The sequence below is a fragment of the Musca domestica genome, unplaced genomic scaffold (genome assembly GCF_030504385.1).
Source record: "Musca domestica strain aabys unplaced genomic scaffold, Musca_domestica.polishedcontigs.V.1.1 42, whole genome shotgun sequence".
NCBI lineage: Eukaryota > Metazoa > Arthropoda > Insecta > Diptera > Muscidae > Musca > Musca domestica.
In genome coordinates, this window is record NW_026712329.1 from 2449223 (window position 1) to 2468912 (window position 19690).

The 19690-nt window shown below is 35.8% G+C and overlaps 1 protein-coding gene across 2 annotated transcripts in view; it reads left to right on the plus strand.

The window, feature by feature from the left end:
- LOC101888171 (tubulin beta chain) overlaps nucleotides 1-19690 on the plus strand; it is a 173916-nt gene that overhangs the window by 85712 nt on the left and 68514 nt on the right. For both annotated transcript variants that reach the window (XM_059127048.1, XM_059127047.1), the window contains exons 2-3: nucleotides 18248-18482; nucleotides 18542-18771. In XM_059127048.1, coding sequence (XP_058983031.1) covers nucleotides 18248-18482; nucleotides 18542-18771 — 465 coding nt within the window. The remainder of the gene's footprint in view (nucleotides 1-18247; nucleotides 18483-18541; nucleotides 18772-19690) is intronic.

The following is a 19690-nucleotide window of genomic DNA, read 5'->3' on the forward strand; positions in this document are numbered from 1 at the left end:
TTATCTGATTGAGATGAAATTTTGGTCCAAGGACGAACCCTATTGAAATTGGTAATAATCGGATCAAATTTAGATATAGCTCCCATATATCTTCAACCGATTTCGAATTAATTGTGCACGAAATGGCTAATATAAGTCCAAATGACCTGAATTTAGGTGCATCCAACCAAATTCAGTCTAGAAGCAAGTACATCGAATTCGGATCAAATTGGTTTAGATGTATGCAAATAATGGCTAATATAAGCCCAATTGGAGTGAATTTCGGAACGTACGTTTCCATTTTGTGCAACTCAGATCCGGTATATATTTAATATCATGCACGCTATAGCAAACTACAACTGCTCTAAAGTCAAATGTTGATAGGGGGTAAGATCTACTTAAAATAAATTCTTTTGTTACAGGAGCTCTACTAAATATACATATTATGTTTTTTTTTTTTTTTTTTTGAAATCCTTTTGACTAACATGAATGTTCCCCGTAAGAAATATAAATTAAATAAATTAATGTATTCGTGATTTCGCAACTTTTGGTATTTCGAAAAGATCGGACTATAATTGCGACCTGAAAATGATACACCCAAAATATGAAAATTTGTTCAATTACCTCTTGGCCCAAAAGTGTGTATTTCGAACAATTTTTTTTTTTTTTTTTCAAAGACATAATACTCAATGAATTTTCTTAAGAATATTTTGCAATTGTTGCAATTCGGGACGATCGCAGTTAAATTTGTGCATAGTGTCGTGGCTATATGAAATTATTTTAGGAATGTGTGTTTTATTGGACACCCTCATCAGCGTTGCTTCTTCGTCAGCGAAGGCCTTTTTAGTGAAAGCAAATTTCAGATCTCATCTCTATTCCCGCACCCAACAACGCATTTTGTTACATTTTGAACTCTATTGCGTCACCATCATCTCAATCCCCGCACCAAACAACACATTTTCTGGTATTATGCACTCCATCCTGTCATCCAATACCATATATACAGGGTGAGATAAAGAAACTGCAACAAAGTCAAACGCCATAATTGTATTTTTTTTTTAAGTTTTATTGAATGAAGGTAAAAAATGTCGGAAGTAGCATCAAATTTTAGAATAAGTTTTGATTTGTTCGAATTGGTCACCTTCGGCACGAATAATGACCTTCAAACGGACAATGAAACCGTCACACGCTGCCCGAATATTGCTCTGAGGTATTTTCGCCCATTCCCGGTGAAGCGTTTGCTTGAGGTGATCGACACTTTGGTATTTTTAGTGTCAACTTTGCTTTCCAAAATACTCCAGACACAATATTCCAACGGATTGGTATCCGAAGATATTGGTGACCATTGTGCGCTGGAAATAAAGCGAGGAACCTCATTCTTTAGTGGCGCATGCTGAGTGCGATGGTGCTGAGTCCTGTTGGAATGTCCAAGGTCTGCGGCCAAAATGTATGCATGGAAGGCTTGAAGGCTTTAATACACCCTCCAGAATATTTTCGCGATAATATTCGGTATTTATTCTGATGCCACGGTCGATTAATACGAGCGGAGAGCCACCATCGGCTGTTATGGCGGCCCACACCATCTCCATGGCCTGCGCTTAAGTTCTGGTGGCCAACCGATGACCTCTTTGGCAAGTAAACACGATCATTTTGTTTGTTTACAAACTGCTGGACAACGAATGTTTTCTCATCGGAGAAAAGCAAATTCGGCAGTTCACCACTTTCGGCCAAGCGAAGCAACTCTTTAGCTCTTTTGAGTCAATTTTCTTTCTGTTGCGGTGTAAGTTCTTGCACTTTTTAGAATTTCAATGGCTTTAACCCGAGCTCATTTTTCAATATTTGCCGAATGGAACATTTCGATGTGGTCAGCTCATGAGCCATTTTTCGGCCACTGCGACACGAGTTTCGATCAAGTCGCTTCTTTACTTCTCGAACCATTTCTGCTGATGTTGCTGTTTTCTTTCTTCCACTTCCTTGACGTCGGGCTACGCTACCAGTATCACGGTAACGACACCCAACTTTTATAGTTGGTAACTCAAAAAAAAAAAAAAAATGCGTTAGAGAATCCCACTACAGGAAACCCAATACAAAATTTCAATTTGTTTCAAGTTGTTTTAAATTTAGTACCATTTAGTACATTTCGCACACTTATTACAGATTTTCAAAACCACATATATCAAATGTACTTTCCAACATTGATTCTTATACCAAATTTTAAGGTTTTAGCTCCATCCCTTTACATAATACCAAATGGTACAATTTTAGAAGTGTAGTAGCACAAATACCATATTTCTGAATTCTAGATTATTCTGGTATTAAATTTGTAGTACATTTTAGTACTTTTCGTAACCTTTTAGTACGAATTTCTAAAAACCCAGACATATCACACGCTTACGCACCCAGACTGACCTTCGTAAGAATTTCATGATTCTAGCTTTAGCTTTCTCGTCAGGATGGTTGTCAGTTATTTCACTGCTCTTTTATATATAAAGATAAAATATCATAAAGTAACAATTAAAATTTGTAAAAAAAATATTGAATTTTACTACCCTAATATACATGTACCGCATAACTTCCTTGCAAATGCTTAATGTCATGGGAAAAATACATTCTCTTTCTGCAAATTATTTATTTACGAGCGAACAAAAACATAAATAAATGCTTAAATGCCAATACTCCTCTATCATCTATTCTGATTATGGACTTTTTGAGTACTACGTTCACAACTCACACGCCATTTCGTCCTTTTTGCAGGAAATCATGCATGTTTATCTCCTCGATATCAATTGATGTACACAAAACAAACAAATAAATAAATAAAAGTGAAAGAAAAAAACTGAAAAGAAGGATAGAAAAAATAACGCACACCAACCTGCTCAAAGTGTTGAATGGTGTTTGCAAAGAACAAAAAAACTATTTGTAACTGCACTCTGTTCCCCTCCTTGCCTGAAAATAAAAAAACCTTCTCCACATACGTTTCCGGACGAAGAAATTTCTTTTGTAAAAATGTGAAGTATGCAAATTTGATAACGCTTGATTGCACACATGTGTTTAAGTAAAATAGCGGAAAAATATTTACGCTTTGTACCTTCACCCCCTTACCCCCCGTTCACTCATACTCCTTGTCCAAGCGTACAAATGCACATGCATAAATCATCAATTGAAGTATCCTTCGTGGGCAATATCTACGCAGAAGAAAAAAAAATACATGGAGGTTTTTTGTTATACAAATAGATATTGGAATGGTTATTTTTTCCGCTTACTACTTTTTCTAAACTAGAATAAAATGCAATATCCAAAGTCATTTGATATTTTATGAAGTTCTAATGAATAACGGACTTTTTCCATATGACACATTTTTTCGGCGGGGGTTTAAATTATAAATTTTTATCCATAAAAAGCATATATTCAAATCAGTCAATTTTAATGCAAAAAATGGTTTTTAGATTTCGTCGGCCATACGTTCATAAATATTGCATACAAAATTAACATTTATTTTCAGGCGCATTGGGAGAGCTTCGATTTTTTAATAAATTATAGATATAAATTTTCCTATGCTCAATAACTGAGCATCTGAGGAGGAAGTGATGGGTTACCCAGCAAAAATTTGGTAAACACATTTGTCGCTTAACACCCTACTAGAAATAACATATATATAACCTTTACATTACCAGTAGACTAAACATAGTGACAACTATATTTCCTCTGCGTAACTAACATTTAGCAAAAAAAAAAAAAACAAGTAAAAAAACATTAAGTTCGGACGGGTCGAACTTTAAATACCCTCTACCTTAGGGTAAAGGAAACATTTTTATCTACAAGTATGTTAATTCAAGCGTGTTTTACTTTAAATTTCATATACCAGTAAGACCTTCTGCATAATGAAGTGAAACTTATCAAAAATAAACATAAAGTGAGTTAGGCCATACCAAAACGGGAACCTCTATAGACAAATTTATACTTCAAGGATTGTCATTTATCAAATCTTCTAAAATATTTTTAAACAAATATGTGGGTAAATATTACTAGGATTATCAAAATACCGAATATCGGTGGTTACCGTTATATGTGCGCTATAGGAAAACGTGGAACTAAATATTCAATGTTCTGCCACTAGACTAGAACCCATTATGAACTAAAACTAATTTTTATCCAAATATCGAATATCGGCAGGTACCATTATATGGGGGCTATACCAAAACGTGGACCTACACATACAATGTTTAGCCACACGACCTACAACCCCTAACGAACTAAGAAATTGAACAGATGTTAATACAATTTGGCATTTTGGGCTCTGAGTTCAATATATTTTGGGCTCTGAGTTCAATATAAAAAATTGTCAAAAACGTTCCACTGTTTAACATATCTCCAATATAAAATTATCTCCACATTTTATTTGGCATTTTTGGCTCCGATTTCAATATATACCTTCTTCCAAATAATTGTCAAAAACGTCCCACTGTTTCGCATACCTCCCATATAAACCTATCTCCACATATTTGCCATATTTTTGACAGTTCGAAACGCTAGTAGGAAACACTTGCTTGAGGTGATCGACACTTTGGTATGTTTTGGCCATTGTGCGCTGGAAATGAAGCGAGAAACTTAATTTTGTACCCATTCTTGGATGGCGCGTGCTGAGTGCGGTAGTGCTGAGACCTGTTGGAATGTCCAAGTTCTGCGGACAAAATGTTTGTGTGCCCAAGGCTTTAATACACCCTAAGCGATAATATTGATGGGATGCACATTTTCACCTGACCTCTTTGGCAAGTATACATGATCATTTTGTTTGTTTACAAAACTGCTGGACAACGAATGTTTTCTCATGGGTGAAAACCAAATTCGGCAGTTCACCACTTTCGGACAAGCGAAGCAACTCTTTAGCTCTTTTGAGTCAATTTTCTCTCGGTTGCGGTGTAAGTTCTTGAACTTTTTGGAATTTCAATGGCTTTATCCCGAGCTCATTCATCAATATTTTCCGAATGGAATATTGCGATATGTTCAGCTCACGAGTAGACACTTGTGCTCTAACGGTAGACACTTGTGGTTTTCCAGCCAAATACAAAGAAATCACACTATCACGCTTGAATTCCATCACGAAAAACTTTTTCTGGAAAAGTCTCACCAAAATGCTTTTGAGCGCTTGTAAACAATATAATGAGCTGTCGCTGGAATAATTTTTACAGCTGTCGGACTTAGTTGCTTAGAAGTGACAACAGTCTGAATTTGGTTACAGTTTGTTTATCTCACCCTTTAGATTCCCGCCTTGTTGTGTAAAAAACGGCAGACTGTGATATAATCCTCAAATATCATCTACACCCTTTTGCACAATTTCAGAACGAATGTGTATTTGTTGTATTTAAGATACATAAAACTTAAAGTTTTCTCCCCAAAAATATGTATTTTAAAGCAAAAGACCAACAGAAAGATGTTATTCCCAGAATAAATTGATTTCAAATACATATTATAAATATTTGGAAAAATCTGTTCGTATATAACAAATCAGATTTTCCTATCCATCATCTTCGCATATAAAATATAGAATATAAACTTTAATTAATACAGTATACGATTTTAACTTGAATTTCTTCCAACGGCTTCATTGTACATGACACAAAAAAGGGAGGCCGTGTCGTTTTATTAGGCAACCATCACTACTGATGTCAATCTAAAATGTTTCTTCGCTTGTTGGACATCTACCCGGGACATGGACATTGACATGAAATTTTATACACAATCATCATCATCATCGTCGTCATGTCGTGTTGTGTTATGTTGCAAAACTACAAATACACGTGTATCATCATTATCCACATACATGGACATGGTCATGGCCTTAGGCCCCGTGCACAATGCTACAGTTCCCACCACCACTAATGATTTGTTCAAAAATACATATTTTGTGATATCCTTTGTTTTGGTTGAAAGATTTCCTTTGCACTCCATTTTGTTTTATACTTTTCTCTTCATTGGCTTTTAGTTACACTTGAACGATAACAAACTTTTCGACATATCTCCCACCACCTCCACCTCCACGTTAATGGCAGAAGTCGAAAAAAGCCAACAAATTCCGATTTATAAATTCATATATAAATGGAAATATTTATGTACGTAATATCAGTTCAAAACAAAAACAAAATACAAACAGATGTGCATATTTTATGGATAAACACTTTTTAACTTCTTTTTCACTTGGCCATGAATAATGTATGTGAAAATGTTTTGATTGTCACAACTAACCAAGGGTGAGGAAGGAGTGGGGCCGAACGAAAAAAGGTTAAAGTTCACATTTCTTTTTAAAAAACATTATCATTCAGCATTTAATTGACTACGAAATGTAAAGTTGAGGCGTAACAAAAAATCTTTTGGAAAATTTGTAGGCGTGGTTGGTACGTAGTAATGGAAGTGATTGATTATTTGAATTATTTATAATTTTTTATACCCTCCACCATACTATGGAGGGTATATTAACTTTGTCATTCCGTTTGTAACTCCTCGAAATACTCATGTCAGACCCAACAAAGTATATATATTCTTGATCAGCGTAAAATTCTAAGTCGATTTAGCGATGTCCGTCTGTCTGTCTGTCTGTCTGTCTGTCCGTCTGTCTGTCTGTTGTAATCACGCTATCTTTCGAATAAATTGAGATAGATGGCTAAACTTTTGCACACATGTTTATTTTTCCAGTAGGCAGGTTAAGTTCGTACATGGGCCATGTAGGTCCACGTTTTCATATAGCTCCCATATAACGGTACCTCCGGATTTTCGGTATTTTGATGATTTTAGCGACGTTATTCACCGGAATTGATTCAAATTTGGTATTTTAAGTTCCAAATGGATACTACACCCTAAGATAGAAAATTATCTGTGCAAGTCTATGTCTTCGTATAGCCCCCATATAACGGTACCTCCCGATATTCGGTATTTTGATGATTTTAGCGACATTATTCACGGGAATTGTTTCAAATCTGGTATTTGAAGTTCCAAATGGATACTACACCCTAAGACAGAAAATTGTCTTTGCAGGTCCACGTCTTCGTATAGCCCCAATATAACGGTACCTCCCTATATTCGGTATTTTGATGATTTTAGCGACGTTATTCACCGGAATTGTTTCAAATTTGGTATTTGAAGTTCCAAATGGATACTACACCCTAAGATAGAAAATTGTCTGTGCAAGTCTATGTCTTCGTATAGCCCCCATATAACGGTACCTCCCGATATTCGGTATTTCGATGATTTTAGCGACATTATTCACGGGAATTGTTTCAAATCTGGTATTTGAAGTTCCAAATGGATACTACACCCTAAGACAGAAAATTGTCTTTGCAGGTCCACGTCCTCGTATAGCCCCAATATAACAGTACCTCCCTATATTCGGTATTTTGATGATTTTAGCGACATTATTCACTGGAATTGTTTCAAATTTGGTATTTTAAGTTCCAAATGGATTCTACACCCTAAGACTGAAAATTGTCTGTGCAGGTCCACGTCTTCGTATTGCCCCCATATAACGGCACCTCGCTATGTTCGGTATTTTGATGATTTTAGCGACATTATTAACCGGAATTGTTTAAAATTTGATATTTGAAGTTCGTTATGGGAACTACAGTCTGTGACAGAAAATTGTCGGTGCGGGTCCAGTTTCGAATTTGAATATGGTAATGGCTTATGACAAACAATGCATATGTATGTCCACGTCGTATAGACCCCAACATAACGGCTATATTCGGTATTTTTAAAATTTTAACAGAATTTTTTAAGGATTTTATTTTTTGAAAATTTCCAAATTCGTTGTAAATGGTGGAGGGTATTAAAAGTTCGGCCCGGCCGAACTTACTGCTTTTTAACTTGTTTTTATACTCACATCGCAAGGTGGTCACGGTATTATGTTTTTGTGCATTTGCTTGCAACAGGCAAAAGGAAACGAGACATTTCCTTTTGATGATGTGCATACAATCACATTCTGAGTCGATTTATGAATGTCCGTCCGTCCGTCTCTCTGTCTGCCCATATATTTTGTAAAGAAAGTGCAGGCCACATTTATTGCCGATTCATATGAAATTTTGCACAAATCATTTGACCCAACGACGAACCCTATTGAAATTGGTGATAATCGGATCAGATTTAGATATAGCTCCCAAATACCTTGAACCGATTTGCACCAAATGGCCAATATCAGTCCAAATGACCTGAATTTTTGTATATCCCACCCAATTTAGTCTGCAAGTAAGTACATCAAATTTGGAGAAAATTTGTTCAGATATAGCCATAGCTCATATATATATGTTTCATCCTATTTGGGGTTTTAAGTCCTTAACATTCGTAAAATACACCCCACAAGACAGATATTTGGTACCAGATATCAGATACAGCTCGAAAATACATCTATAAAAAAATGTCCGAAATAGCATTAAACTTTAGAATAAAATTAGATTTGTTCGAATTGGTCACAATTGGCACGAATTATGGCCAATAAAACCGTCACACGCTACCCGAATGTTGCTCTGCGGTATTTTGGTCCATTCCCGCCTTGCTTGAGTTGATAGATACTTTGGTATTTTTTAGTGACAATAGTCCAAGGGATGGGTTTCCGGAGATTTTGGTGGCAATTGTGCGATGGAAATGAAGCGTGGAACCTCATTTTGTACACATTCTTGGTTGGCGCGTGCTGAGTGCGATGGTGCTGAGTCCTGTTGGAATGTCCAAGGTCTGCGGCCAAAATGTTTGCGTGCCCAAGGCTTTAATATACCCTCCAGAATATTTTCGACATTTATTCTGATGCCACGGTCGATTAATACGAGCGGAGAGCGACCATCGGTGGTTATGGCGGCCCACACCTCACCATGGCCGGCGCTTGAGTTCAACCGAAGGTGCACATTTTATGCTCCTCTTTGGCAAGTAAACACGATCATTTTGTTTGTTTATAAAACTGCTGGACAACGAATATTTTCTCATCGAGAAACCCAAATTCGGCAGTTCACCACTTTCGGCCAAGCGAAGCAACTCTTTATTTTTCCAGTAGGCAGGTTAAGTTCGTACATGGGCCATGTAGGTCCACGTTTTCATATAGCTCCCATATAACGGTACCTCCGGATTTTCGGTATTTTGATGATTTTAGCGACGTTATTCACCGGAATTGATTCAAATTTGGTATTTTAAGTTCCAAATGGATACTACACCCTAAGATAGAAAATTATCTGTGCAAGTCTATGTCTTCGTATAGCCCCCATATAACGGTACCTCCCGATATTCGGTATTTTGATGATTTTAGCGACATTATTCACGGGAATTGTTTCAAATCTGGTATTTGAAGTTCCAAATGGATACTACACCCTAAGACAGAAAATTGTCTTTGCAGGTCCACGTCTTCGTATAGCCCCAATATAACGGTACCTCCCTATATTCGGTATTTTGATGATTTTAGCGACGTTATTCACCGGAATTGTTTCAAATTTGGTATTTGAAGTTCCAAATGGATACTACACCCTAAGATAGAAAATTGTCTGTGCAAGTCTATGTCTTCGTATAGCCCCCATATAACGGTACCTCCCGATATTCGGTATTTCGATGATTTTAGCGACATTATTCACGGGAATTGTTTCAAATCTGGTATTTGAAGTTCCAAATGGATACTACACCCTAAGACAGAAAATTGTCTTTGCAGGTCCACGTCCTCGTATAGCCCCAATATAACAGTACCTCCCTATATTCGGTATTTTGATGATTTTAGCGACATTATTCACTGGAATTGTTTCAAATTTGGTATTTTAAGTTCCAAATGGATTCTACACCCTAAGACTGAAAATTGTCTGTGCAGGTCCACGTCTTCGTATTGCCCCCATATAACGGCACCTCGCTATGTTCGGTATTTTGATGATTTTAGCGACATTATTAACCGGAATTGTTTAAAATTTGATATTTGAAGTTCGTTATGGGAACTACAGTCTGTGACAGAAAATTGTCGGTGCGGGTCCAGTTTCGAATTTGAATATGGTAATGGCTTATGACAAACAATGCATATGTATGTCCACGTCGTATAGACCCCAACATAACGGCTATATTCGGTATTTTTAAAATTTTAACAGAATTTTTTAAGGATTTTATTTTTTGAAAATTTCCAAATTCGTTGTAAATGGTGGAGGGTATTAAAAGTTCGGCCCGGCCGAACTTACTGCTTTTTAACTTGTTTTTATACTCACATCGCAAGGTGGTCACGGTATTATGTTTTTGTGCATTTGCTTGCAACAGGCAAAAGGAAACGAGACATTTCCTTTTGATGATGTGCATACAATCACATTCTGAGTCGATTTATGAATGTCCGTCCGTCCGTCTCTCTGTCTGCCCATATATTTTGTAAAGAAAGTGCAGGCCACATTTATTGCCGATTCATATGAAATTTTGCACAAATCATTTGACCCAACGACGAACCCTATTGAAATTGGTGATAATCGGATCAGATTTAGATATAGCTCCCAAATACCTTGAACCGATTTGCACCAAATGGCCAATATCAGTCCAAATGACCTGAATTTTTGTATATCCCACCCAATTTAGTCTGCAAGTAAGTACATCAAATTTGGAGAAAATTTGTTCAGATATAGCCATAGCTCATATATATGTTTCATCCTATTTGGGGTTTTAAGTCCTTAACATTCGTAAAATACACCCCACAAGACAGATATTTGGTACCAGATATCAGATACAGCTCGAAAATACATCTATAAAAAAATGTCCGAAATAGCATTAAACTTTAGAATAAAATTAGATTTGTTCGAATTGGTCACAATTGGCACGAATTATGGCCAATAAAACCGTCACACGCTACCCGAATGTTGCTCTGCGGTATTTTGGTCCATTCCCGCCTTGCTTGAGTTGATAGATACTTTGGTATTTTTTAGTGACAATAGTCCAAGGGATGGGTTTCCGGAGATTTTGGTGGCAATTGTGCGATGGAAATGAAGCGTGGAACCTCATTTTGTACACATTCTTGGTTGGCGCGTGCTGAGTGCGATGGTGCTGAGTCCTGTTGGAATGTCCAAGGTCTGCGGCCAAAATGTTTGCGTGCCCAAGGCTTTAATATACCCTCCAGAATATTTTCGACATTTATTCTGATGCCACGGTCGATTAATACGAGCGGAGAGCGACCATCGGTGGTTATGGCGGCCCACACCTCACCATGGCCGGCGCTTGAGTTCAACCGAAGGTGCACATTTTATGCTCCTCTTTGGCAAGTAAACACGATCATTTTGTTTGTTTATAAAACTGCTGGACAACGAATATTTTCTCATCGAGAAACCCAAATTCGGCAGTTCACCACTTTCGGCCAAGCGAAGCAACTCTTTAGCTCTTTTGAGTCTATTTTACTTCTGTTGAGGTGTCAGTTCTTCCACTTTTTGAAATTCCATTGGATTTACCCCAAGTTCATTTTTCAATATTTGCTGAATGGAATATTGCGATATGTTCAGCTCAAGAGACATTTTTCGGTCACTGCGACGAGGGTTTCGATCAATTCGCTTCTTTACTTTTCGAACAATTTCTGCTGATGTTGCTGTTTTCTTCCGTCCACTTTTTTAACGTCGGGCTACGCTATCAGTATCACGGTAATCACGGTAACGGGCGATGGTACGAGACACAAAAGATTTATTCATATTTAAATGCTGGAGTGCTCCAACGATAGCCACTTGTTGTTTTCCAGCCAAATATAAAGAAATCACGCTTCAATTCCATCACGAACACCTTTTTTTTCTGGAAAATTCTCACCAAAATGCTTTTGTGGGCTTGTAAGCAATATAATGAGCTGTCACTGGAATAATTTTAATATTTTAATAGCAGTCGGACGAGTGGCTTAGAGATGACAGCAGTCTGAAGTTGGTTGCAGTTTTTTCATCTCACCCTGTATATTTATCCGACATCAAGTTTATTGTGCACCAAATGGCTAATATCAGCCCAAATGGACTGAATTTTAACAATATCGACTAAATTCATCTTAGGAAAAAAAATTAGTGAAAATCGGTTCAGATATAGCTATGCCTCCCATATATATGTTTCATACGATTTAGTGTTAAAGTGCCTCATATGCGTAATATGCACTCCAAAACAATGATATTTGATACCGGGCAGTAGACACCAAGTACACATTGTGGTGTAAGGTATCATAGAGTCGGTCCCGCCCGGCTTTTGAACTTTCCTTACTGGTTTATTATTCAACAATCTTTGGGAATTTTCCCAAAGATACCAGAACGGAGAGCTATTTGTTGCATTTTAGACATTTCATTGAAATTGTACGATATATGAAAGATGACCTCTCGCAATATGTGCAATATATGAAGGACGACCTTATTCTGAAAACATATATCTCCTATATGGCTTGAAACGATTAAAAACTTAATTGGTCATCCGATCCAAATTCAATGATTTGCAATATGGCCTTTGGAATTAGCTTCTATTGTGTTTAAATTATGAACAATGCTGTTATAAATATAGTAAATAAAATTAAACTATTTAAATAAAAATAAAAAATTTTTCCAACTCAACAAATTCCAAAACCCACATCCTTAAGTTGACATTGAGAATTGTCATAGGGGTGATCATGGGCTAGCAGAGAGAATAGTTTATATTTTGTTTGGTATTCATTTCACATCAAAGGAACTTTCCATACGAAACTTTCCGCACACACATTTTTGTGGCGGGAGGTCGGACAACATTTTTCAAATGTCGCAAAAATTTGAATGCTGATCAGATGATATTGTCCGTATAATAATAACGATGATGCTGATGACGAAGCTCCCATGACAGCCTGTCACAATGCCTAGGAAAAATCGAAAACACCAAAAAAGTTTATGGATAACCTGCAAAAAAAAACTTTTGAATTTTATTTTCATGCAAATGCCACAACAATAGTGCCTATATTGAAACTTTGGTCCTCAATATACCCTCCAAAAAAATTAAATCAAAATTAATTTTTATTAAATAAAAATGCTTGTATTTTATTTTTCTCTGAATTTGGATATTTTGGACGAAACTAAAGTTTGCATTTCGTTTATTTTATTGCTCTGACGATGGCTACAACGAAATCAGTGAGCAAAGCTAAATACAACAACAGTAACATCAACTAAACTGAAATTAAAAAGCATAAATATCAGCTAATCTGAATATTCGCTGGGCCAGTCATCCATCCATCCATCCATCCTGCCATTGCGAACCCGAATAAGGATAAGTAGAAAGCTCATTGAATACCTGATCGCCTTTGGCATTATTACCCTAAAATCCATCATTTTAATTTATTCATGCATAAAATCATACAAAATCAATGCAATTTTTATTTTGTTGTTGTTTTGTCGGCTAATGGAGGTTATGTACATTTATACATACATATGTATGTTTCACATAAAATTTCAATTAAACTGTATATATTGTCTAGATGTATTGGCAAAGCCATTCAATCAGTCAGTGATCCCAAAACGAAAAAAAATCTCTCACTTTTATAACATTTAGGATTTGCAGCTTTGAATTTGGATACAGTTTATGTTGCCGTTTTGCAGCGTAACCCTCATTGAGGTAAGAGTTAGGGTACATGCTGTCCAAAAGCAGTGTTGCCGTTTCATATACAACCCCTTCAATATTGGTCCACTTCATTTGGTAGCTTCCGCACAAAAGTTTAAAATTAATCATGTAAAGCATCAACGTCATATAATGACGAGGTGAATCCCTGATGTAGTTCAACTAATCACATCTCAAAATTTAGCATAGACTTAGGTCGGTTACGTCAGTTCAAATTTGGTTCAATCTTTCTAGTAACTCCCTCATAAAGAGTAAATTTTTTTAAATTTTAATAACTCCCGTAAAATGTGATATCAGTGTCCGGTTTTCACCAAACAAAGCAAATCCGAATGAAATTGCCTATATTAAAGCAATTATAAAAATCGAATATATCGGTCAAAACCTCCGGTTACCTCCCTCAAAATTAAAATGGATAACATGGACAATATTGGTTCTCTCATTTCTTTACCTCCCCAGAAAAGGTAAAATTTTTGAAACCAACTTCCGATTTTCTTAAAAGTTTTCATATTCCAATGTATTTGTGTACATTGGAGCTAGTGTGAAAATGGATATATTCGTGCCCAGGATTTGTATAAAACAAGTAAAAAGACCCTCCACCATTAGGTAAAGTAAACATTTTTATAGAAAAGTATCTCGATTAAAACGTAAACTTCAGTAAAATCGGTAGGAGAATGCTGTTAGAGTTTTCAAAAACAATATAGTGGTTTGAGCCGTTATATGGAGGCCATACCAGAACCTATATAGACAATTTTATACTACAAATATTGTAATCTATTGCGAGTCTTAAATACCAAATTTGATATGATTTCGTGGGTAGTCACATTTACCCACGTTTATATTTACAAATAGAAATACCGAACCGTTGATCAATATAGCCGGTGTTTTGGCACTTGTTGTATAACCCATTTTGAAGTACAAATATTAAATTTTACATAAATATATAAGAAAATGTGAAAATGCCGAATATCCGAAGATATTTTGTTTTGCCACCGGAGCTAGAACCCATTACGAACTACAAATACCAATTTTTAGACAAATTCGTGGAAAAATGTGGCAAAAACAGTTAAAATGCCGTTATACGGGGGATATACGTAAACGTGACCTATACGTACAATATTTCTCAATCGAAGCTAGAACCCATAACGAACCACAAATACCTTTTTCTAGACAAACCCGTCGAAAAATGTAGCAATCATCATCAAAATACCAAACATATGGGGACTATAAGAAAACTTGGACCTATATATAAATGTCTGGAACCCATTACCAACAACAAATACAATTTTTTTGACAAACCCGTGGAAAAATGTTACCAAAATCACAATAATACCGAATATCGGGAAGTACATGGGGGCTATAAGAAAACGTGGACTTATATATACAATGTACCGCCACATGAGCTAGAACCCATAACGAACTACAAATACCAACTTTTAGACAAATCGGTGTTAAAATGTGGCTAAAATCATTAGAACATCAAATATCGGAAGATAATTATAAGGAGGCTATCCCAAAACGTGGACCTGTATATCTCATTTTCCACACCAACCATCCTAGACACAATACAAACTATTGTGCCAAATTTTGAAGCTCTACGTCAAATAATGTGGGACGTATAGTGATAAAATCGACTTAGAATTTTATGCTGATACAGGTTGAGATGAAAAAAACTGCAACCAACTTCAGACTGCTGTCATTTCGAATCCCGTCTCGCAGTGGCCGAAAAATGGCTCGTGAGCTGAATATATCGCAATATTCCATTCGGAAAATATTGAAAAATGAACTCGGGGTAAAGCCATTGAAATTCCAAAAAGTGCAAGAACTTACACCGCAACAGAAAAAAATGGACTCAAAAGAGCTAAAGAGTTGCTTCGCTTGGCCGAAAGTGGTGAACTGCCGAATTTGGGTTTCTCCGATGAGAAACATTCGTTGTCCAGCAGTTTGAAAACAAACAAAATGATCGTGTTTTATTTCCAAAGAGGTCAGCTGTTACCAATTCATTGGACTATTGTTTTTGGGGTATTTTGGAAAGCAAGGTTGGCACTAAAAAATACCAAAGTGTCGATCATCTCAAGCAAGCGCTTCGCCGGAAATTGGCCAAAATACCGCAGAGCAACATTCGGGCAGGGTGTGATGATTGGAAGTTCCATAATTCGTACCAAAGTTGACCAATTCGAACAAATCTAAACTTATTCTAAAATTTGATTTTTTTCATTCATTCAATAATTTTTCCATTTTGTTATTGCAAAAAGGTCAGGCTTAATCCCATTATTGTTGTTTTTATAAAAACAACCTTTATTTATTAGTGGAGAACGATACTCATGTTTACCAGGGGGTAAGGCAGGAAATACCTAGGTTTTGGAAATAGATACCACTCCTCATGAGTTCTTCTGGGGAGAATATCCCAGACATAAAACAAGGGAACTGATGAGGATTGGTGGATTAGTCTTTCCGAAACCTAGGTATTACCTGCCTTACCCCCTAGTAAATATGACCATCGTTCTCCACTAAAAAACAAACGTTGTTTTTATAAAAACAACAATAATGGGATTAAGCCTGACCTTTTTGAAAAAAAAATATATAAAACTTAAGGCGTTCGACTTTGTTGCAGTTTTGTTATCTCACCCTGTTATGTCAAATGTTCTGATATATGTTAATTTTTCTTCTCCTTGGGCCTTCAATATTTGTCTTGTATTATTAAAAAAATATCCAAAGGTCCACTTCTATCTGAGGACCTACTGACCAGAAACCTCTATGCCCGACCTCCTGTCTTCTATAAGAATTTTCTTGAACCTTATTTGTAGTTTTTTAGTGTTATTTCAGAAAATAGTGTGCTCTTCAATAACGAATACCCTAAACGCCTTTAAATAAAACACTTTTTGTGTTCAAAAGGTCCCTTAGTGTAGCTGAAAGAAATCCGCCTCGATTTAGGCATTAAATGCTGCAATTGTTTCCAAATAATAACAGTACCGCTGGCCACAATTAAAAAAATAGGAAAGCATCCAACTTTTATCCATTAATCGACTGCAATCACTACTATTCCTCTAACGCTGCCTTCCTGTAGGCTAGTTATATTAGATTTTTTTTTTTTTTTTTTTTTTTTGGAAATAACTTTGTTCAGGTTTTTACCATCAGTTTAATACGTATCCAATCTGAATCAAAAACTACTTTAATACTTGTTTTTTTCTGAATTTTTTTTTTTTTTTTTTTTTTTTTTTTTTTTGATAAAATTTGAGTCTCAGGACAAAAGAAATGTCTAAACATTAAATCTATCAATCAGAAAAATATCATAAGCTTTGGCTTATAAAAACTAAAACATATCTATGGGCACTATTTCGATGTTAGTAGAAACCAAACCAAAAGCAATCCCCAATGACTTCTTCGGTTCAAAAGATCGCTAAAAATCCGACCACTTTTTCCTTCCAAATTGACCAAAATCTAAAACTTACACCTAAATACTATTTCATTGCTTTGGGTGCTAATGTCATGAACACAACATGCACATGCTGTACAATTCCCACAATTAAAATTTTTGCCAAAATTGAAAAAAAAAACAGGACGAAGTGGATATAAGTAAAGTTAAACTGAATATATAATGCGGTCAACTATGCAACGAAACGAAAATGCTTTGCTTTGTAAATTTTATAAAAACAAATGGAAAAAAAATATAACGCTCTAGCATTATGATGCAGGAAAACATTTGGTCGGCTACTTTGTTAAATATCCGTCAAAAAATGTGTTCGGTTTTGAAGGTTTTTGACAATGCCAGAGGTAGGCTTGCTGGCGGTGAGCCAGCCATGCTCTTGATTAAAATGTATGACTATGTTGTTGTTGTTATTGTTGTGTTACTCAAAGTAACTTTGATCTAATTGAAATATGATTATTCTATGTGAAGACTGTTTGTGCTACATAGAGTATCTATGTATAATGCCCTAAACAATTTGTAACCGTGGATAATCGTTGATTGACAGGTAATTAGCCAGCTGACCTTTTCACACAAAAAAGGGAAAATAATTCATTAAAAAATTGATTAATAATTGGGAAAGTTCTTAATTTTCTTGAAACGCCGAGGCAATTTATAGGAGGACTAATACAAGAGATCCCTAATATTTTGTTATGACAAAATATACCCATTTTTATACCCTCCACAATATATTAAATTTGTCATTCCGTTTGTAACACCTCGAAATATACATTTTAGACCCTACGAAGTATATCTATTCTTGATCAGCAAAAAATTCTATGTCGATTTAGCGATGTCCGTCCGTCTGTGGAAATCACTCTAGCTTCCGAACGAATTGAAGTAGATTGATAAAATTTTACTCTAATGTATATTTCTCCATTGGTATTGAAAATGGGCCATGTAGGTCCACGTTTTGGTATAGTCCCCATATAACGGTACCTCCGGATATTCGGTATTTTGATGATTTTAGCGACATTATTCACCGAAATTGTTTTAAATTTGGTATTTATAGTTCATAATGGATACTACAGCCTCAGACAGAAAATTGTCTATGCAGGTCCACAGAATTTTAAACGGATTTTATTGTTTTTGAGAATTGCCAAATTCGTTCCATATGGTGGAGAGTATTCAAAGTTCGGCCCTGCCGAACTTACAGCTTTTTTAGTTGTTTAAAAGTTTTAAACATTGTTTTGTTTTAAAAATTTAATCTAATCCCTTGTTATTCTCTTTCATTTTCAGTTCTGGGAAGTCATCTCCGACGAACATGGCATTGATCCCAATGGCAATTACTATGGCGAAAACGACATGCAGCTGGAACGTGTCAACGTTTACTACAACGAAGTCAACGGCAACAAATATGTGCCACGTGCCGTTTTGATCGATTTGGAACCTGGTACCATGGATTCGGTACGCCAATCGCCCTATGGTCAATTGTTTAGACCTGATAACTTTGTGTTTGGCCAATCTGGAGCCGGTAGGATTAATTTGTGATTTTTTCGATTTTCATAAATTCATTACTTATTTTCAATTAAGGTAACAACTGGGCCAAAGGCCACTACACCGAAGGTGCTGAATTGATTGAAAGCGTCTTGGATGTAGTTCGCAAGGAATCGGAGGGTTGTGACTGCCTTCAAGGCTTCCAATTGGCCCATTCTTTGGGCGGTGGTACCGGTTCTGGCTTGGGTACTCTATTGATTTCGAAAATTCGTGAAGAATACCCAGATAGAATTATGAATACCTTCTCGGTAGTACCTTCTCCTAAGGTGAGTGATTTGTTTTTGTTTTATATTGAGAAAATGTAAAATTTACGCTGTATATGTAAATTTGTTGGGTATAAATGAGCAAAACTAATGCGCAACACTAACCTTATTTTAAAAGGCATTAACACCACACTGTGGTCAAGGTTAAAGTAATATTTTTTCCGATTGAGATCAAATTTGGTACGGATCTTATTAACATTTAAATTTTGCAAAAAGAGACGTGCTGTTGTCGACTGAGCTTACGATATTTAAGGTAGTATGTTTTATTCTTAAATTTTTAAACATGAGGGCGAATAATAGTCCACCAAAAAGTTTTCTGTAATTCCAAATTTTGGAAGATTAAGATGGAGAGGAAGTGAAAGAATAGAGGAACAACTAATGTCCACCATAGCACAGAGGTCGCAAGCCATGACTAAAATCAAAAACCCGAATACAAAAAAAAAAAATTACTTTAGCGCTTCAAATATTCTCTTTTTTTTACCTTTAACTGGTAACATGATGGTAAATTTTACCCCTCTAAATTAAAAAAAAAAAAAAAAAAATTTTTAAAAATATTTTTTGATAATTATTTGTTTTATAAGTATAAGTTTATATATTTTAAATTACAATAGTAAAAACAGATTTTTTTCATTAAAAAAAAAACTTTTTCCTATTGCGATGAATAGAAGAGAGAATTTCAAGAAAATGTGAAGGGAGGACAAATTTTACCACCACCTCTTTAGTTAAAGATTAAAGCCACATTTGGCAAACCAAAGCAGAGAAAGTTGAATTCTTTCTTTATGATTTTGGCGAGACTTGAGGCACTCATTGCAGTACAGGGTGGAGATCTTATTGAATGATAGCAAGAAATTTCGGAAATACCATCAAATTTTTGAATAAATCTAGATTTTTTCGAATTGGTCACCTTTGGCAAGAATTATGG